We start from the raw sequence: 21,470 nt of genomic DNA, 5'->3' as shown, positions 1-21,470 counted from the left end.
AAAGAGGGAACTGAGAGCTGTCTTCACATTTCTCAAGGGCTGTTACATGGAAGATGGAGCAAGCTTGTTTTCTCCTGCTCTGGAGGGTAGGACTCGAACCAACGGCTTCAAGTTACAAGGAAGGAGATTATGACTAAACATCAGCAAAAACTTTCTGGCAGTAGGAGCTGTTTGACAGGGGAACAGATTCCCTCAGGAGGTTGTGGGCTCTCCTTCCTTGGAGGTTTTTAAGCAGAGGTTGGATGGCCATCTGTCGTGGAAGCTTTAACTGAGATTCCTGCATTGCCGGGGGTTGGACTAGATGACCCTTGGGGTTCCTTCCAGCTCTGCAATTCTATGCTTCTATGGTTCTGTGAGTAGATGAGTCAGTGCCCTGATCCATCAGGGCTCTTCTTACTATCTTATGTTCTGCTTAGCATCCATTGTTGATCAGGGGGCCTGATCCACAGACCTTAGCAGGAGAAACCCATCATCAAAAGAGAGAGGGTGGACCCTTAATCTCTTAAGAGAAGTCATTAACCCTTCCCCGTTTTACTTCATCCAGCTCTGCTTGCTGTCCCCTCCCCTCCCCTCTCTCAGGCTAGAGGAGGAAGATTAGCTGATGTTCTGTAAGGAGCTAATCCCGGGAAGAGTGTCCTGATCAAACATTCCATTGAGCCTTGCCTTTGCGAGAGCTCTTCTCCTCCTGTCAGACCCGGCATTTACATATTAAAGACAAAATACATTTTATGTTAATCCCCAGTGGAGAAGCTGCCTTTGGCTGAGAGAGACATAAATCTTACACTTCCAGGATAATGGGACTCGGGCAAGGAGATCCTGCGCTCTCAGTGCAGAGGCATTTGAAGGATGCTCCTCCCTCCACCCCCATCTTAAGAGCCGGTGTCTGTGACAAGAGTAGAGCAAGTGATTGTCGAGCTGCAGGAAAGTGGTTGGTGGCGGGTGGTCACCGGAATGTAGGAAGCTGCAAAATTCCTGGTCAGGACCTTGGTCAGCTGTCTTGGCATTGTCTACCACACCATGGGTCGGCAAACTAAGGTCCTCGGGCCAGATCAGGCCCAATTGCCTTCTAGATCCGGGAATCCAGTCAGCTGGCATAGCGTGCACACACAATGGTTTTTGCAATTCAGCCAGGCTTGGGGGTCAAAAGTGAGGTGGGCAGCTGCTCGAGACAAGTCCCTTCTCCGTCCTTCACTCACGCACAGTAATATTTTCTTCCGGGGTGGGGGGGTGGGGAAGAGGGTAAAGGAGCCACAGTTCGGATTTCCACCATAGAGCTGCCAGAGACTGACCTCAGGAAGGGCAGTTGTGGCAGCAGGGGCTCAGAGGCGCCTCGGGAGCGATGCCTGCCGGTGTCTGTGGTGGCGGTGCTCCCCACCGGAGGAACCAGGGAGCGCCTAGGCAGCTGCACCCTGAAGCAGTTCTGCGCTGTGCTGGGGAGGCCGCTTGTTAACTACACGGTGCGAGCCATGGAAAGGTAAATAGCCGCCACCTCATCTTCCCTCATGCGGGGAAAAGAATGTTTTAGCTTGAACAGCACCTGACTTAGCGGGGCCAACTGCTTTTCCCTTCATGCACACACGCTCTCCAGGGCTGACAGGAATGGCGCACTTACCTCAGCCCCCCACCCCGCATTACGAGAGATATAATAACTGTCAATGCATAAAACGCAAAGGAAGTAGCATGGGTGTATGAGGGGAACCCCCCCCCCCCAAAAAAAAATCACATTTGGGCAACGTGGGGGTTGGTCCCAATAAGGGTTTTTGACAAAAATGTGGGTCATAATCATGGCAACATATAGTCTGGGCCCCCACAGGGTTTGAGGGACAGTGGAACGGCCCCCTGCTGAAAACGTTTGCTGACCCCTGGTCTACACTGAACTGGGGGGTGCGGGTGGCGCTGTGGTCTAAACCACTGAGTCTCTTGGGCTTGTTGATTGTAAGGTCGGCAGTTCAAATCCACTCAATAGGGTGAGCTTCCGTCCCAGCTCCTGCCAACTTAGCAGTTCAAAAGCATACTAGTGCAAGTAGATAAATAGGTACAGCTGTGACAGGAAGGTAAACACTCTGGCTTCCATCACGGTGTCCCATGCACCAGAAGCGTTTTAGTCCTGCTGGCCACATGACCTGGAAAGCTGTTTGTGGACAAACGCCTGCTCGCTCGGCCTGAAAGGGGAGATGAGCGCCACATCCCATTGTCAAATATGATTGGATGTAACCGCCCAGGGGTCCTGGTCTGGTCCTTTACCTTACACTGAACTGCCACAAGGATCCATCCAGCAGTGTGGCAAGGTCCCAGACAGTAGGATCTGACTCTTCAGGACCTTGGAGAGTTCCCAGGAGGTGCAGGTGTTCAATGCAGGAATGCTAAGAAGCAGCCTTCTGCTTTGATTGAACCCGCAGACTTCTGCCTACAGAGTAGGCGCTCTGACCACAGAGCTCCTGCCTCCCACTAAAACAAAGCAAGATTCTAGTCCTCATGGTTCTGATAATGGACTGGTTTAAATAGGAGCAAAATGAGCTGCCTTATACAGAGTCAGAGCATTGCTCCATCTAGCTCAATATTGTCCACACTGAGTAGGAAGGGGTTAATCTTCATGTTATGCATTCAGGGTTCCCGTTGAAGCATCTGGCTGGCCCCTCTGAGAAGATGATGCCGGACGAGATGGGCCAGTGGCTCTCCTTCTTTGTCTCATCTCAGGAGAAGTTTCCTGGACTTCTGGGGAATTATTTACCCCTTGCAAAGAAGATTTTCTTGCTGGAAAGGATATACAGAAGCTCTGGCCCACTGCCAACGTCCCTGACTATCCAGCACTGCCCTGTCAGCCTGGGGCAATGCTAACCAGCAAGGAAGGCAGACGGGCTTTGTGGCATCAGTAAATAATAGAGGAAGGAATGAATAAATGACAGGGGAATGGTTTGATCTCGAGTGGGCAGCCTCTGCATGCTTGAAGGCATTTGGGGTACTGGGCTGCAGAGACGCTACTGTTTTTAACATTTTATAGGGAAAAGATGTGTGATAATTCTGTCTCCACCCCCATTTGTATTAAAAATGGGGGATCCAGAAGAAGCACAACTATTGCAACAGTGCCCCATGAGATACCCCAAAGGGAAGCCTGCAAGCAGGACCTGAGTGCAACAGCAATGCTCTTCCTGCTTGTGATTTCCAGCAACTGGTGTTCAGAGGCATACTGCCTCCAACAGTGGAGGTAGTAGATAGTAATCATGGCTAGTAGCCATGGGTGGCCTTTTCCTCCAGGAATTTCTCCAACTTTTTTTTTTTCCAAATCCGTCCAAGTTGGCGGCCATCATGACTTCTTGTGGGAGTGAGTTCCGTAGTTTAGCTATGAACATCAGAAGAGCCCTGTTGGATCAAGCCAGTGGCCCATCTAACCAACCAATCGCACACACAAAGAGTCAGTGTGGTGTAGTGGTTAAGAGCAGTGGATTCGTAATCTGGTGAACCAGGTTCGCGTCTCCACTCCTCCACATGCAGCTGCTGGGTGACCTTGGGCTAGTCACACTTCTTTGAAGTCTCTCAGCCCCACTCACCTCACAGAGTGTTTGTTGTGGGGGAGGAAGGGAAAGGAGAATGTTAGCCGCTTTGAGACTCCTTCGGGTAGCGATAAAGCGGGATATCAAATCCAAACTCTTCTTCTACACATGTTGACCTGAGTGCAACACATCTCTCTCCACTTGTGATTCCCTGCAACAGATATTCAGAGGAATTATGGGTATCCTTTTTGTGAAACAATCCTCACTGCAAGGAATAAAGAATTTCCACGGACGGTCAGGAAGCTTCCTCTAGGATCTAAGGAAGAACTTCATAATCTAAATTAGAACTTCAGGATCTAAGGAACATCAGAAGAGCCTGGCTGCTGGATCAGACCAAAGTCCCCATCTGGTCCAGCATCCTGTTCTCACACAGTGGTCACCAAGGTGCCCCAATTGGAAGCGCACAAGGATGGATGTAATTGAGCACACTCAAAGGCACACTCTTCCATTGTCCCTTGAGACAGATGGATTGCCAAAAACCAAAGGGCCCTCATGCTGAAACAGCTGGAAGACACATGTTGACCCCCTCACCTATTGCTTGGGAGTTCTGGGCCAACCTGCTGTGCTCCACCCACTCATTGTCACTGCCCAGCACTGCAGAATGATTAAAGTAGCCTTTCTCAACATCTTGGATCTCCAGATGTTGTTTGGCTACAACTTCCTTCATCCCTGACCACTGATCTTGCTAGATAGGGATGATGGGAGTTGTAGTTCAAAGTTGAGAAAGGCTGGTGTTAAGAGTGTCATCCAGCCCTCCATTCCTCTTCCATCAAAACATGAAATTTGATCACCTCCTTTATTAAGAGGCATATTAAGAGGCATATTAGACAATGAAAGAGCAGCGAAAATTAAGGCATCATTAAAAGAAGTATACAAACAGTTATCATATACACAGTATGAATCTGTTGTCTTTGTTCCATCCTTGGAACTCTCTGAGACTGGTTCTACCAGTTTGAGCCTTTGATAACCAACTCTCCAGGGGACCAGAGCACTTGCTCTGTTTGTGTTGGAAGGAACAGTGTTGAACTTTGCAACCTGTTGCTGTGGCCTTTTCACATCTGTGAAGTGAGCCTGAGTGTCTCTGCTTTGAGTGCAAACTACAGCTACATTTGCAACAGCTGAGATTGCAAACTCTTTGGAGTAGCGTTTGGGCGCCTGACCCTTTGTCACTCTCTCAGATCTACGCACAAGATGTAGATCTTCTTTGCTGAGTTTCTCCTGAACAGGACTTTTTGAAGAAACTTTTCCAATTGTAAACAGTGGCTCTAAAGATCCTAGCACATCATCTGATGATGATGATGATGGCCTGGAACTATCACGAGCTCCTCTCTCAATGACAGTTTCACCTGTGTCGGAACTTGCCGTGGTTGAGCTTGCACTGCTACTGCTGGTGTCAGTATCCTCATGTGTATTGACATCAATGGGAAAGCTTTGGAGAACCTGTGTCTCCGGCTTTACAGTAGGTTCTACCTCCTGAGTAAGAATTACTGTGTTTGAGGAAGGCAATAGAATTCTGTATTGACCTTTCTCATAGCCCATAAAAATGCCTTGGATGGTTGCACCTTCAAGTGATTCCACCCACATCTGAGAACCAAAAACCTTAAGATGTTTAACAGAAGGCTTTCTGTTAAACAGTAGCTCATAAGGTGAGCATTCCATTCCTTTTGGAACACTTCTGACCCAAGCATATGTGAAGGCAGATAGGCTTTCAGCCCAATTCTGTTCAGACAGCTTTGCACTTAGCAATTGCGCCTGCATACCCTCACGTAATTCTGTGTTAATTTTAACACACAAATCTTTGTTCCACGATGATTGGCTGACGGCAACTTTGTGCTGAATGCAATGTTGACTTAGGAACTCTTGGAACTCCTGTGAATCAAACACTGGTAATTGATTAGTATACAAACATTCAATTTTGCCATCATGCATGAAATCTATCTTAGCACAAAATTCAGTGAACTTGGCCAAGACTTGCTGTGGACTTTTCATAGTGTAAATCCAAGAGAATTTAGAGAAATGATCAGACAACAATAAATAACAGGTAGCTCCGCCTCTAGATTGTGGCAAAAGTCCTATTACATCAGCAGAGACCTGCTGGAAACATCTTGTGACCTTTTCTCTGCGTGGCTGTTTGGTAGTCTTAGCAGCACCTGCAAAATAAGAGTCAACAACATCAAAACAACAGTCAGTAGAATCAAAAGACAGTAAGAATAGTCCATCTTTGTTCTTCTGAGCTGTAAGGATATCTTCTCCATCCTTAAAAATTGTGCACAGTTCTTTACGTAGTCTGAGCTCGCAGTCCTTCTCGGTAAGCTGCGATGCACTTAGCAGGTTGTAGGCAATTTTTGGCACATATAGGACGTTGCTAATAGATAGCTGGAGACTCTGAAGATAAACAGTTCCAACTCCAGTCAATTTCAGGTGTGTTCCACTCACCTGCGACACGGTGGAGTCCAGCTTCTTAAAAGTCTTAAATAAACGCTTGTTTGCGGTCATGTGGTGCGAACAAGCTGAGTCTATAACCCACGCTAGGCCAATGTCAATGTCATCCTGCTCCTGCACGCCTTGTGTAAGCAATGCAACTGTGCGCCCTTTGGAGACTTTGGCTTGCGTTTTGCCTGTAGATCCACCGGTGTTTTGGCTCTGGATAGATCCCTTCTTGGGCTTTCTGCAGGTCTGGAAACTGTGTCCTCTCAGACCACAATTTGTGCAGCGTATGACTTTAAGAGCTTGCACATGCTCAGTTGGACCACTAGGTGCGGTAGAGGACGCTTCACTCCCCCTTCCATTAGCCTCATTTTGAGCAGCACAACGATCTTGTTCATTTAGCAAAGTTGAGAAGACTCTAGCAATGGTTAAGTTTTGAGCATCCAGGGCACCTAGCTGTGATGCAATAGCACTATAACCGGCATGGAGGCTATTCAAAACCATGAAACAAAACACATCTTCGTTTAATTGCACGTTGCGTTGTGCAAGTTCACTTCTTAATTCTTTCATATGGTTAAGATGCGAACGCAAATTGTCTCCCTCCTTTAGCCTTAGGTTGGTGAGACGTTGGAAATGCAGCATGGAACTTCCTGCCGCAATCCTTAAATGTTCATTTCGTAAAACAATCCAATAGTCATTAGCGTGAACCAAATCCCTGACGTGTATTAACAGAGATTGGTCAAGATGCAAAACAATGGTCGCCTTCGCCTGATTATCCCTGTTCAGCCATCGACCACCAGGGAGCAGTGGAGGGGCATTAGTGACAACATCAAGCAAATCCTGCCTGGTCAGGACAGCTTCCATTTTAATACGCCATGTCTGGTAATTTTCATCAGTAAGCATTGGACAAAGGGAGCTGCTGCTCTGCTTGCTATCCTTTGCCATAGTGGCGAAAAAGCAGGCTTTTTACTCTCTGACTTCAGAAAGCAATTTAAGAAGAAGAAGAAGAAGAAGAGTTTGGATTTGATATCCCGCTTTTCACTACCCGAAGGAGTCTCAAAGCGGCTAACATTCTCCTTTCCCTTCCTCCCCCACAACAAACACTCTGTGAGGTGAGTGGGGCTGAGAGACTTCAGAGAAGTGTGACTAGCCCAAGGTCACCCAGCAGCTGCATGTGGAGGAGTGGAGACGCGAACCCGGTTCCCCAGATAACGAGTCTACCGCTCTTAACCACTACACTAGCCTTCTGAGGTTTATTGCCTCGTAAATCAGTCCGGTACTCACAGTCCAATTAAGCGTCTTCTTCTCACAGCGGGAAGCGGCACTTCAGCACGAAAACTCCCCCGGAATTCCAGAACGCTGTTTAAGGCTGCTTTCTTTGCCGGCAAACATCAGGCAGAAGTCAATCAGAGGTCCGATGTTCGGAAACCATCCTCTGCTACCAATGTTATGAAAACTTCCCGCGGGGGCAAGTAGAGAGAATGACCCCAAGGCGGACGAAGCTTCTGTGCCCTCTGGCTTCTGGAGTCCAGGGGCACAATGTAATATGCGGTTGTTCCCTGCTTGAAAACAACACACACAAGCCTTTTAGGCTAAGATCTACTTTATTGTAGATAAAGAGCAGAGTATGCCTCTGCGCAGCAGCTCATTATTTCAGAGCTGTCTGTAAAGCGTCCTTCATCTCCGATGCAAAAACAGAAAGTAAGGAATACAACAGGATTACAATGACATCACATGTGTGGGAGCTGGTATAGCTGCCGTGATTCCCACAAAGTGAAACATGACTCTTGGTCAGGTGACCTCGCTGACGAAGCTCTTCACAGCTCGGCATGTTCTGATATCACAACAGAAATTTGATCACCTCCTTTATTAAGAGGCATAACTGCCATAGCGGTGTTTATTAATGGTCGTTTAAAAAATGTTGACTCTCCTTGAAATGGCGGTGGGGAGGAATACCCCAGGCCCTGGATGTGAGTGGAGAGTTTTTGTTGCCTTGGAGGATTCAGGCTGTGCAAAGAAACCTTTCTGTTTTGTTTCCTGCTTGTTAATTTAAGTGACTTGGCTTGATACTAAGGAACAAGGTGTGAAAACGGATTAGGGAGGGGGAAGATGCAGGCAAGCTGCTCTTACTCTGGTTCTTTGTGAGCTGAAGGGGAGGGGAGGGTGACATCCTCTGTGACCTGCTACCACCATCTGAAATTTGCCACACCCCCATCCCAGATAGAACTATGCTTTGCTGTTTTCTCTAAGAAGCTAGATGGCTTTAAAACAGGATTCCAGAAATTCACAGAGGAAGAGGAAGCTATCAATGGTGACCAGCCAGGATGCCTGTGCTCTGGCTGTGCAGTTGGAGGCATCATTAGATTTGTAGAACTGAAAGGGACCCCGTGGGTCATCTAGCCCAACCCCCTGCAGCACAGGAATTTCAGCTAACCCATGACAGCTGGTCTTCAAATGCTTCCAAACACCAGTTGCTGGAAACTGCAAGGGCTCTTGCACTCAGATCCTGCTTACGGGTTTCCCAGAAGAGGCATCTGGTTGAGAGGATGCTGGGCTCGATGGGCCCCCTTTAGCCTGATCCAGCCAGTCAGATTTAGGACATATGGGGCACCGAGCCTAGGGGGTGCCACGAGGCATCACAACTATGACATAGAGCAGGCATGTCCAACAGGTCGATCGTGATCGGCCGGTCGATCGCAGGGGTGTCTTAGTATCAAGTTAGTGATCGCCTTTGTGTTCCAACCCCCCACCCCATAAAAAGCTCAACAACTTTGGCCAAGTCTCCCCTAAAAAAAAGCTCCTGACAATGACAATGGGTAGATCACAGCCGGTCTTTTTATACTGTATCGCAGTCTCTTGGGAGTTGGACGTGCCTGACACATAAAGGGTTGAGCAGAACAGCGGGCAAGAGGCAGGGTGTGTCAAATTTTGTCTGAAAGAGCAAAGCCCATCCCTGATACAGCAAGAGTCTTCTTCTGTTCTTAAATGTTAAGTCCTTCCTTTTATCTGTCCTAAATCTTCACAGATTCAGCTTCATTGGAAGTCCACAAGTTCTAATGTTATGAGAGAAAACATTTATTGATTGCATTGATTGCATTTAGTGTATATGGCTCTCTCTCTCTTCCTCATTCGATTTCCACAGCAACCTTGTGAAGTAGGTTAGGCTGAGAGGTCTTAGTGCGGCACTCTAACCACTACACCACACTGTCTCTCTAGCCACTGTCTCGTGCCACGCATAATTTTACAAAGCTCTGTCACATCACCACTTACTGATGTGGAAACATGGAAGACTGAATATAAGATTGGGAAATGCCGACTGACAGGTGTCAAACTGATGAGAAAGACCAGGCCAGTCTGGGATTGGCAGATCCTTCCTACAGTGGCACAAAGAGCACAACTGGTCCCTCGCCAAAAATGCAGAAAATGTAGAAACCCCCTAGAACACTTTCCACATGTCCTCCTGCTGGGGGGGGGGGGAGTCGCCCCAGTCTTAGTGTAAGCCAAGGGAATTTAGATCTTCCGTTGCCAAGGTAACCTTCCTTGTTTCATCCAATCAGCTCTGACCCTTACCAATTCCAGCACATCTCCACACATCCTTTGAAGAGAGTGGAGCGCCCGGCGAATCTCATTTATGCATGCAGCTTCATTGCTTGATCTCCGCAAAAAGACACAACTTGGGGCAGTTTTTCTGCCTCCTAGACGCGTGACCCCCACATAGCTGGTGGCTTGTTAAGGACAACCGATGCAAATTATATTCTGATTTGTTCAGAAGGGAGGTTAGCGGGATGATGCAGGTGAATTCTGTGTGGAAGGTTGTTAGGAAAGGTATTGAAGATAAAATGGCCCGTCCATGGGAGGGAGTTCCAGAGGGCAGAGTATGCCACCCTCAATGCCCAGTCTCTAGTAAAAGTGGACCAAACCTGGTTAGTCATAATATGGATAGAGCCTCCATGTGCAGGGGCAGTCAACCTCTAGATATCAGGTGCTAGGGACAAGGGATGGCCAATACCTTCCCATCTTGCCTCTGTGCTTCCTGGAAGCATTTGGTTGGCTGATATGGGAAACAGAAAGGTGGACCAGGTGGACCAAGGGGGTCTACTCCAGGAGGGGTCATCTCATTCCCTGATGTGAGCCTCTCCTCCATGGGGAAGAAGGGAACTCTCAAACAGCCCCCCCTCAGCTCAGAACTTTTAGACGCAAACTCCCGCCAACCTTGCTTCATATTGAATTTTGCCTCTCGTCTTTAATGGTCAGCAAGTTTGTGAAATTGTGAAGAAGTCAGGCCACAAACAAGCAGAGGCGGTTCTAGGGGAGTGCGGCTGGTGTGGTCGCACTGGGTGCCAAACTTCTGGAATGTCACAGCTGGTGCCCCCGCTCTTACATCCTGGTGGGAAGGTGCCAGATTTTGGCATCACACAAGGCATCACTGAAATTTGAGGTGCCATGGTCTACTGCTGGAACAAAGACCCCAAGTCAGTGGGAGAGGGAGGATTTGAGTGTCTGTTCAGATTCCTTGGATTTACATTCAGATCTCAGAGTTTTGAGGTCAAAAGTGGGGGAAAGATTGGGGCATGAAATCTGGCCAGGAAAAGCCAGGAAATATACCCATGAGGTTGCCACCCAACCAGGGGAGAGGACCTTGTTGCTTCTGTTCTGTTGAAGGTTTTGAAGCAGAGGTTGGATGGCCATCTGTCAAGGATGCTTTAGCTGTGATTTCTTCATTGAAAGGGGTTGGACTAGATGACCCATGGGGTCCCTTCCAACTCCATAATTCTGTGATTCTAAGAGGCTATAGAAATGGGCAGGTAAGGTAAGGGCAGGTAAACTAAGTCATACTCGGAGCAGACACATTGAAATTAATAAACCTAAGACATGTCTGTTAACTTCATTTGATCTCCTTTGAGTTGGGCTAGTGGTGGATGAAGCTCGTTTATTTTCTTCCTTATATTTATGTTCCACAATTCCTCCAAGGATGTCAAGGTAGCATGGGTGGCTCTCCTCTCCTGCTTTGCCCCCCACAACTACCCTGGGAGATGTGAGAGAGGGAGAGAGAGAGAGAGAGAGAGAGAGAGAGAGAGAGAGAGAGAGAGAGATCCAATATCACCTGGTGAGTATCACAGCTGGGTGGTATTTGAACCCAGGTCTCAGTACCACACTCTAGTGTCACCACCACACTCTAACCACCCACCTGGATCTCTTGGGATGGAGCTAAACACATCACTCTGTTCTTTGCTGTGGACCTGGCTTCTGTCAAAAAGGCAGAGGAGCTGGGTTTAGTTCAAAATTTGGCAGTGCTCATGATGGGGGTGTTGGGAAGTGCAACAGATTGGGGTACCCACCTGTTCTCTTTTCCCACAGTGGCTCCCAAGGGCCCAAAGATCATGATGACCCCAACAAGAGCCCGAGTAGGAGACACAGTACGAATCCTGGTGCAAGGTTTTCAAGTGAGTATGAACCCGAAGGGCGTCACGGAGAGTTATTGGCATCTGGTACAGTTCATATGAGTTTGGGTTGTTTATATCTAAGGATGGGCGAGATGTTTGATCAGCTCACATTTTAATCTTGTTGGTTTGTTTACATTTATAGTCTTACACCTTTTCCTCCAAAGAGCTCAAGGTGGTATACATACTTCTCTTCCTCCCCATTTTATCCCTGTGAGGTAGGCTAGCCTGAGAGGCAGTGACTGGCCCCCAAAGTCAAAACCAGTGAGTCTCATGGCCCAGTGAGGGGATTTGAACTCTGGTCTCCTGGAACCTAGTCCGACACTTTAACCACTACACCTCACAACATCCCTGTGATGTAAGTTAGGCTGAGAGAGGCAGTGACTGGTGCCAGGGTCACACCTGCATCATGGCTGAGTGGGGATTTGAACCCTGGTCTCTACCAGGTCTGACACTCTAACCCCATATGAACCTACTGAATATTACCACTTCGCAAACTAACACAGAGAGATCAAACCACAGTTGTCCTTTGACATCTGCTCTTCTCTAAATTCCGCAGCATACAACAAATTGAGTACAAAGACATCCAGATTTGTGGGGATAATGTAGAAAGGTATGCTATGTTGGTGAAGGACCTTACAGAGCCACTGCCAGTCAGAGTTAGCAATATTAGGCTAGATGAGTCAGTGGTCTGAATCACTATTCAGCAGCTACGTATAAGGTGTGGGTCCGTTGCTCATAGGAATGTTAAACTTGCACCTTGGACCAGCTGCAGTGAGAAGAGAATTGCAGGATCCAGATAATACTGTCATAGATGGTAGATTCCGACCCTTCAGGACCTTGGAGAGCTCCTACAATGAACATGTGTTCAACAGAAGATTGTAGGAAGCTGCCTTCTGCTTGGAGTGAACTTGGGGCTTTTTGCCTACTAACCACAGACTGGCAGAAGCTCTCCAGGATTTCAGGGAGGGGACAATCCCATCCCTACTTGGAGATGCCACTGGAGATTCATCCTGGGACCTTCTGCATGCAAAGCAGTTGCTCTGTCACTGAGCCACAGCCCTCATCAGATGAGGCCCCAGACCGTGGTTCAATCCTCAGCAACTGCAGCAAAAAGATTTCCAGCTTTGGAGACACGTTCTCCATTCGGAGTAGGCAATGGCAGCTTGGATGCATTATTATAAAGCATTTGCATGCTGACCAGAAAAATTAAAATAACAAAAGGCTCTGAGAGGGGCATGAGGAGAAGGGCCATAGCTCAGTGGTAGAGCATCTGCTTTGCATGCAGAAGGTCCCAGGTTCGATCCCCAAGTAGGGACGAGAGAGAACCCTGTCTATAATTCCCGGAGAGCTGACGCCGAACAGTGTAGACAGTAATGAGCTAGATGGGCCCAATGGCCTGACTTAGTATAAGGCAGCTTGCTGTGTTCTTGTGTGTCAAAATATCTCATTTGTTTTGCACCCTTCCTTGCAAACCACAAAGCTGGTGAGATTTAGATATCACCCCTGCCCTACACTGTTTTCTCTCACCCCATTAACTCGGAGTTTCTCCATGAGGATTTGCAAGCTGTTTAATGCCATCTCATCTGCGCCTCTGTTTGTTGTCATTACCAGGTGATTTCAGGGTGTGAAAGGGGGATAACTGTTCCTTAATCCAGGCACTGAGCTGAACCAATTGAAGGCACTAAGTGGGACTTTTCGGGAGAGTGAAGCCAATCCATATTCACAGCTGCATGTGTGCACAGGGTTGGGCTTGGGCAGGGGGAAGGTAGAAGACGCACAAAGCATAGCTCAGTGGCAGCTCTACCTCATGGGTGGAAGCAATAAGAACAGTCTATACCCCACCCTGGAGTCCAGTGTCAATTCTGAGCACCACCATTTAATAAGGATATTGACAAGCTGGAACGTGGGTGGAGGAGGGCAACCAAGATGATAAAATGGTCTGCAAACCAAGCCTTAGGAGGAATGGCTGAGAAAGCTGGGGGAGTTTGGCCTGGATAAGAGGAGGGCTGTCACATAGAAGATGGAGCAAGCTTGTTTTCTCCTGCTCCAGAGGATGGTACCTGAACCAATGGATTCAAGTTACAGGAAAGGAGATTCTGACGCTCTAACCATTACACAACACTTTCTACTCTGAGTAGGACTGGCATTGCACAGAAACCGTTTTAAAAAATAAATTTTTTATTGAATTTTGCTTCTTACATACATCCACGAGAAAAACAACAACAATCCTATATTGGAACCACATATAAAGATAACCAAAAACGTAAAAATACATATTAACTAAATATTTTTCCTCCACCAATAATTGATATTCTACATTATCAATGTAGTCTATTCTTTTGAGATGACTTCTGTCCACTTCAATTTGAGTCATACTTTCCCCACATTTAACTGTCTTCTTTAGATGTTTCTCATTTCTTGGTACTATGTGGTTTAATTATAGACAATGGGTTGTATTTTGCAAAAATTAATCAAAGCATAATAAAGGTTTTACTTGCGAACAATGTTTTTTAAAGTAGATTTTATAGCACTCCCATTCCTTACTGAACTTCTGGTTTGTTCGATTCCTAATTAATGCTGTCATTTTAGCAAGCTCAATGTATTCAGATAATTTTATCTGCCACTCTTCCTTTGTTGGAATCTCCTCTCCCTTCCATTTTCTGGCAATAAATATTCCTGCCGCTGTTGTGCCATATAAAAATATCCTTCGTTTATCTCTTGGGATATCTGGTGTTATTAAACCCAAGAGAAATGCTTCCAGCTTTTTAACAAATGTTTGTTTAAACTTTTTTTTTCAATTCTTCATAGATACTGTCCCAAAAGTTTCTAATTTTCTTGCATCCCCACCACATATGCAACATTGTTCCTTCTGTCTGCTTACACCTCCAACATTTATTTGAGTTTCTTTTGTACATCTTTGCTAATTTAGTAGGTGTCAAAAACCACCTGTAAAACAGAAACCTTTCCTGCCTAACTCACGTTAGATTGATCCACCTGTCACCCCCACATTAACCCAAAAATATGAGAAGAGGCTCTACTTGTATAGCAAGCCAATCGATCCTCCAAAGTCAGCCATCCATCCAGCCTCTCAATTCATGAAACTCCCCTTCCCTTGAAATAGTGTTCATTTATCCATAACAACCACCACTGCAGTGGTTCCTGGGAAATGTAGTTTGCATTGCACTCCATTGTGTTCAAGGTGAGCTGCAAGGAGTTCTTCTCCAGTTTAGATTGCAATTCCAAATCCAGGGTATCTTGCGAGGATCAGCCTCCTCTTTCTGTAAGATGAGCCTTACAAGTCTTCAAAGTTCCTATTGTTGCGGAGAAACTAGACTTTGCAGCTCTTGTTGTTGTTGTTTAGTCGTTTAGTCATGTCTGACTCCTCATGACCCCATGGACCAGAACACACCAGGCACTCCTATCTTCCACTGCCTCCTGCAGTTTGGTCAGACTCATGTTGGTAGCTTCGAGAACACTGTCCAACCATCTCGTCCTCTTTCGTCCCCTTCTCCTTGTGCCCTCCATCTTTCCCAACATCAGGGTCTTTTCCAGGGAGTCTTCTCTTCTCATGAGGTGGCCAAAGTACTGGAGCCTCAGCTTCAGGATCTGCCCTTCCAGTGAGCACTCAGGGCTGATTTCCTTCAGAATGGATAGGTTTGATCTTTTTGCAGTCCATGAGACTCTCAAGAGTCTCCTCCAGCACCATAATTCAAAAGCATCAATTCTTCGGCGATCACCCTTCACTTCCATACATCACTACTGGGAAAACCATAGCTTTAGCTATACGGACCTTTGTCGGCAAGGTGATGTCTCTACTTTTTAAGATGCTATCTAGGTTTGTCATCACTTTTCTCCCAAGAAGCAGGCGTCTTTTAATTTTGTGACTGCTGTCACCATCTGAAGTGACCATGGAGCACAAGAAAGTAAAATCTCTCACTGCCTCCATTTCTTCCCCTTCTATTTGCCAGGAGGTGATGGGACCAGTGGCCATGATCTTAGTTTTTTTGCTGTTGAGCTTCAGACCATATTTTGCGGTCTCCTCTTTCACCTTCATTAAGAGGTTAATGCACATAATGCAGCTCTACTAATGCATTTGTTGGGCATTGCTTGGCTTTCAGAATGAAGTCTTCCCCGAACCCATGTTCACTTGGACCCGCGTTGGGAGCAGGCTCCTGGACGGCAGTGCAGAGCACGATGGCAAGGAGCTGATCTTGGAGCGAGTGCCGGCAGAACTGAATGGCTCCATGTACCGCTGCACAGCGCAGAACCCACTTGGATCCACGGACACCCACACCAGGCTGATAGTCTTTGGTATGTGGGATGTTTCTGTTCTCCCATTCACAGCCCTTAGGAAACCATTCTCCATGGCTTGGGGTCCTCCACACAGTATTCCCTTCCTGCCACCATCAGGCCCAGATCCTCCTCCTCACTATTCATAGAAGCCCCTTGGCACGCAGTCTCTATGGCCTGTGAACCGCCCTGAGATCTTACAATGAAGTACCTTATTGGCCCGAATATAAGCCACACTATTTTTTCCAAATTCTGACAGTGAAAAGTTAAAGTGTGGCTTATATTGCGCACCATTGCCCTGTGTTCCCGGGCTGCTCTCGGGGAGGGGAGCCAGATTGCTTTGCCGGTGGCCTCCCCTCCCCCCAAGAGCCGCAAGGGAGTGCGGGGCAGTGGCGCACAGCCCGCCTGCTGCTCCCAAGCTTCCCCCAAGCCTCCAAAAATAAAGGTGAGGGGGGAGGCTGGTGGCAAAGTGGCACGGCTCCCCCCCCCCTGAAGCATTCTGGGAGTACGGGGGAATGTCTTTTTTCCCCCTTGAATTTTTGAAGGTGCGGCTTATTTGCGGGTGCGGTATATATTCGGGACAAGGGACCCAGGTGGCGCTGTGGGTTAAACCACAGAGTCTAGGGCTTGCTGATCAGAAGGTCGGCGGTTCGAATCCCTGCCACGGGGTGAGCTCCCATTGCTCGGTCCCAGCTCCTGCCCACCTAGCAGTTCGAAAGCACATCAAAAGTGCAAGTAGATAAATAGGGACCGCTCCAGCGGGAAGGTAAACGGCGTTTCCGTGCGCTGCTCTGGTTCGCCAGAAGCGGCTTTGTCATGCTGGCCACATGACCCGGAAGCTGTCTGCAGACAAACGCCAGCTCCCTTGGCCTATAAAGCGAGATGAGCGCCGCAACCCCAGAGTCGGACACGACTGGACCTGATGGTCAGGGGTCCCTTTACCTTTACCTTTATATGTTCGGGACAATACGGTATATAAATCTAATACTATATAAAATTAAATGGAGAACCGCTCACTCTGGGGGCAAATTGCAGCCGCCCGCCCCCCAGCCTCTGGCTGGCTGGCTTTTGGGACTCTCCACAGGCCATGACCTCTCCTAAGCCACACTCTCCCACCCCAAGCCACATCCCTCATACTTTACCCTCCTTGAATTTGTTTTTTGGGGAGAGGGGGGTTGCCTGGCTGGAAGCACATCCTTGAACCCTGAGAATGCCCTTTGTTTGACTGGATGGAGAAGAGAGGGGGTGAGCAAGTGGGTGTAGACACTAGGCGACTGTGCCTAGTTAGATTTCTTGGGATGTGAATAGATGCAAGGGGAATAGTATATTTATTAGGTATTAACCGTCGTTCCTCATATTTGTGAGTGCAGCAGAGTGCCAACCCTTTGCAACTTAAAAGGAAGCTTTGATGGGATAGTTTTAGCCTTTCAGTTTAAGTAATCCGGGATGCTTTACGGCAGACTGGATTCCCACCCCACCCCTTTTCTCCCCCTTTAAAACAATAACCACGCAAGCAATCTTGCAAAAGGTTAAAAAATAACATTTACTCACTCGGAATACTTGTTGAAGAGTTGCAGCAGCTTTGCTCCGGCAGGCTTAAAATGGTAACTCGGTTGCAACGACATGCTTAAGTCTAGCTTAAAATGTTGCCTTGGAGCTCGGACATGGCCGGTGTTCTCACATCGCTGGCAGAGCAGAAAGGGATGAAAAGAGAACATGCTCAGGCAGGCAGGCAGGCAGGCAGAATATATAGCTATGCCCTCTCCCAATTAGGGCACAATGGGAGTGTCTCTCACAGAGTTCTCTCTAGCAAGTTTGCAGAAAAACTCTGCAAGCTGCAGCTTCTATCATGTGCCTTTCTAACAAAACGTGAACTGTTGGTTGGACTGCATTTTAAATATCCCACAAGATTTGCATACCTTCCTGCACCCACTTTTGCCTCTGACCCTGACCACCAATGGCACATGCCTCCCACCGCCCACCACCACCCACTGCTGGGAGTTTCCCCCAAAGGACGCATGGCCTTTGAGCTGCAAAAAGGCCCCCCAGCCTCCTCTATGGCTTGTCGCTCTACACATCGCCCCCTTCCTGGCACCATCGTTTTCCCAGAGCGTCTTTCTCCCGATTCGTGGAGAAGCTCACAACTGCCACATTTCATTTTGATGCCGTGTTTATTGTGTGTGTGTGTGTGTGTGTGTGTGTGTGTGTGTGTGTGCAACTGTGTCACCCCTAACAGTTGGCAGGTGGGACAGGCGATGCCCCTCTCTGCCATCCCGATTTTGTACAGCTCATCTCAGGCACTTTGGAATTCCCATCTTGCTTCCATCCATGAAGCCACCAATGTCCTGGCTGTGGGAATGTTTAGGGAGGCAGGAGAGGATATATTGTTTATTAATATCCTTTCTTACTTGCACTAGCAAGTCCTTTAACTTAGCAGAGTTCCCCTTTTAAATGCACAACAGATAGCTGGTTGCAGGCTTGTTTAAGCCTCTTACTATTAGACTCCTAGTAAGTTCCCTTTGAATCCCTCCTAAAAGAATAAACACACCACAATCTTGTGTAAAGTATATAAAAGAAGTTTACTCACATCATCACTTCCACAGATGGATCCCTGAAGGCAGACTTAGTTACAAAGTACTGTGGTACCTCGGGTTAAGAACTTAATTCGTTCCGGAGGTCCATTCTTAACCTGAAACTCTTCTTAACCTGAAGCACCACTTTAGCTAATGGGACCTCCCTCTGCCGAAGTGCCGCCAGAGCACGATTTCTGTTCTTATCCTGAAGCAAAGTTCTTAACCTGAAGCGTTATTTCTGGGTTAGCAGAGTATGTAACCTGAAGCATATGTAACCCGAGGTACCACTGTATATACATGTGGATCGACCCCATATGGGGGGTTAATCCCTGTGACTGGCAGTCACTGCAGTTCACATGATGAAAGGAAGGTGGGAAAGAGAGGGAGGAGGGCTGCGTGCCTTGTGCTTTTGTTACCTGCACAGGTAAGGTCACGCCCACCTCTAGTCACATGCAAAAGGAAGTATGTCCCAGCCCAGGAGGAAACAGGAAGTTCCAACTGGCTGAACCAAACATTTCCTTGCATGTCCACTCTAGGAAAACAAGGAATGTTATATTTGACTGCTACTTATATATCACATCCCACACTGGCGATATCTGGCAACTGCGCAGTGTTCTCCCATGTTAATGTGGCCACCTAATTATTCTCCATTTTTGTCCCTTTTCTTTCTCCTTTTAGAAAACCCAAATATCCCAAGAGGAACAGAAGACTCCAATGGTAAGGCACAACCCTTCTGCTTTTATTTAGAGAGCAATCCTAAATCCCTGCCCGGTGGACATGGGAGATAAGGCAACCAGCCATGATATCCATGTTCTCCCTCCACTGTCAGAAGCAGTATACCTCGGAAACACCAGTTGCTGGAGAACACAAGAAAGGACTTTTCCATAGGAGCACACAGCTAAACTAAGGCACAGGAGGCAATGATTGCAAGGATGTGTCTAGAACAGGCTTCCTCCACCTCGGCCCTCCAGATGTTCTGAGACTACAGTTCCCATCATCCCTGACCACTGGTCCTGCTAGCTAGGGATGATGGGAGTTGTAGTCCCAAAACATCTGGAGGGCCGAGGTTGAGGAAGCCTGGCATAGAAACTAGGAAGAGGATATGTTTCTTAGATATTATCCATCCTTACGTTTGTGAGTCCATCCCTTTGTCAGCAAAACTAAGGAAGCTGTTGGTAAGCTAGCTTTAGCCTTTTAATTTAAGTAATCCAGGATGCTTCACTGCAGACTGGGTTTCCTGGTATTTCCCCCTTTTCTCCCTTTGAAACAACAACCATGCAAAAACACTCTTCTTCTAAGTAAAGGTAGATTTCCTCACCTGGTTTCACAGTAACAGTTTTGAGGCAGGCTTAATAATCTAGTTACAGACATGCACATTGTTGTTTAGGTTGGAACCGGTGCCTGAGCTGTGACTCGGGCTCAGCACGTGCCCTGCATCCCCAGTCATCAATGAAGCACCGAAAAGACCAGAAAGATCAGGGATCAGAGAGAAAGAGAGAGCAGGCTGGGGATGTGACCAGCTTATATAGGCTGAGCTCCTTTACCTGGCTTGACACAGTGAAAGTGGCTCTCACAAGGAAGAATTTCCTGTAGGCTCTTGTGAGATCCAACTGTGTGTGTAGCTGGTTCTCACTGCCTTATTTTAGATATTGCCACAATGACGGCCACCAATTTGGGCGGCTTTAAACTTTTTGGAGGGGAGGGCTTATCGATGGCTACAAGCCATGGGTAGGCAGACTAAGGCCCGGGGGCTGGATCCGGCCCAATCGCCTTCTAAATCCAGCCTGCGGGCGGTCTGAGAATCAGCGTGTTTTTACATGAGTAGACCCTCATACCTAAGGGACCGCCTCTCCTGGTATGTCCCAGGTAGGACATTAAGGTCCTCAAATAATAATTTGTTGGAGGTCCCGAGCCACAAGGATGATAGGTTGGCTTCAACTAGGGCCAGGGCCTTCTCAGTACTGGCCCCGACTTGGTGGAACAGTCTGGCACAAGAGACCAGGGCCCTGTGGGATTTGGCATCTTTCCGCAGGGCCTGCAAGACGGAGCTGTTCCACCTAGCCTTTGGGTTGGTTTCATTTTAACCCTGATGTTTCGTTCTTTTGGGGTGATTGGTGGGCTACTTAAAAATGAGGCTGAAGTTTAGATTTAGTTTTAGTTTTAAATTGTATTTTAATCTGTATTTTAATGAACTGTTTTATGTTTTTGTTGTGATTTTATTGGTGTTAGCCGCCCTGAGCCCGGTTTGGCGGGGAAGGGCGGGGTATAAATAAAAATTTATTATTATTATTATTATTATTATTATTATTATTATTATTATGTGTGCTTTTATTTAAAATGCATCTCTGGGTTATTTGTGGAGCATAGCAATTTGTTCATTATTTTTTCCAAAATATAGTCCGCCCCCCCACAAGGTTTGAGGTACAGTGGAACGGCCCCCTGCTGAAAAAGTTTGCTGACCCCTGCTACAAGCCATGACGGCTAGGCTCTGCCTTCAAGGTCAGAGGCAGCAATACTTCTGAGTACCAGTTGCCAGAAACTGTAACAGGGGGTGGCGCTCTCATGCTCGGACCCCGCCTTTGGAGCATCTGGTTGGCCACTGTGAGAACGGAATGCTGGACTAGAAGGGCCCATTGCCTGATCTGGCAGCCTCTTCTGATTTTCTGAAGAAGTCAAAAGGAAATGATGTCCAGGTCTGTGCATCCAGACGCGTACAAAAGAAGCCCCTCAAAAATTGTCTTTTTTTCATTTTTCTTTTTTTCTATCTACCTAGGTTCACCAGACAGCCACAGCATCTCTGAATTCCTTCTGGCCATCATCTTAACAGTTACTTTGGCACTAACGTGAAAGCCTTTAGCGGAGACCCTTCGTTTCTCCTCCTCCACCCAGAATTCACATCTCCGTTGACCAGACTTCTGTTCTCTCTCTCTCTCTCTCTCTCTCTCTCTCTCTTTCTTTCTTCTGCTTTGCTTTCTTTCTGTCTTTCTTTTCTTCTTCTTCCTCCTCCTCCTCCCCCCCCTCTTTTTTTCTAAAACTATTTACGGTCTCGTTATTGGTCTTCTTCTGTCTGTGTCTTGGCTTTGTCATCCAATTTAATTAAAAAGAAAACAATGACAGAAAAAACCCTCACCGCCGCCCAATGATAATAATATCCTGGGAGTAAGACTAACGCTGATTATTTTCTT

The 21,470-nt window shown here is 47.3% G+C and overlaps 1 protein-coding gene across 2 annotated transcripts in view; it reads left to right on the top strand.

Annotated features, from left to right (window-relative positions):
• Positions 1 to 21,227, top strand: part of IGSF21 (immunoglobin superfamily member 21) — a 211,873-nt gene extending 190,646 nt beyond the window's left edge. For both annotated transcript variants that reach the window (XM_033159468.1, XM_033159469.1), the window contains exons 7-10: positions 11,337 to 11,422; positions 15,541 to 15,733; positions 18,964 to 19,002; positions 21,059 to 21,227. In XM_033159468.1, the coding sequence (XP_033015359.1) occupies positions 11,337 to 11,422; positions 15,541 to 15,733; positions 18,964 to 19,002; positions 21,059 to 21,132 (392 nt within the window). In that variant the 3' untranslated portion in view covers positions 21,133 to 21,227. The remainder of the gene's footprint in view (positions 1 to 11,336; positions 11,423 to 15,540; positions 15,734 to 18,963; positions 19,003 to 21,058) is intronic.
• Positions 21,228 to 21,470: the final 243 nt, after the last annotated feature.

The sequence above is a fragment of the Lacerta agilis genome, chromosome 8, assembly GCF_009819535.1.
Source record: "Lacerta agilis isolate rLacAgi1 chromosome 8, rLacAgi1.pri, whole genome shotgun sequence".
Taxonomy (NCBI): Eukaryota; Metazoa; Chordata; class Lepidosauria; order Squamata; family Lacertidae; genus Lacerta; species Lacerta agilis.
The sequence above is the reverse complement of the archived record's forward strand: the minus strand, read 5'-3'. Positions and strand labels throughout refer to the sequence as shown.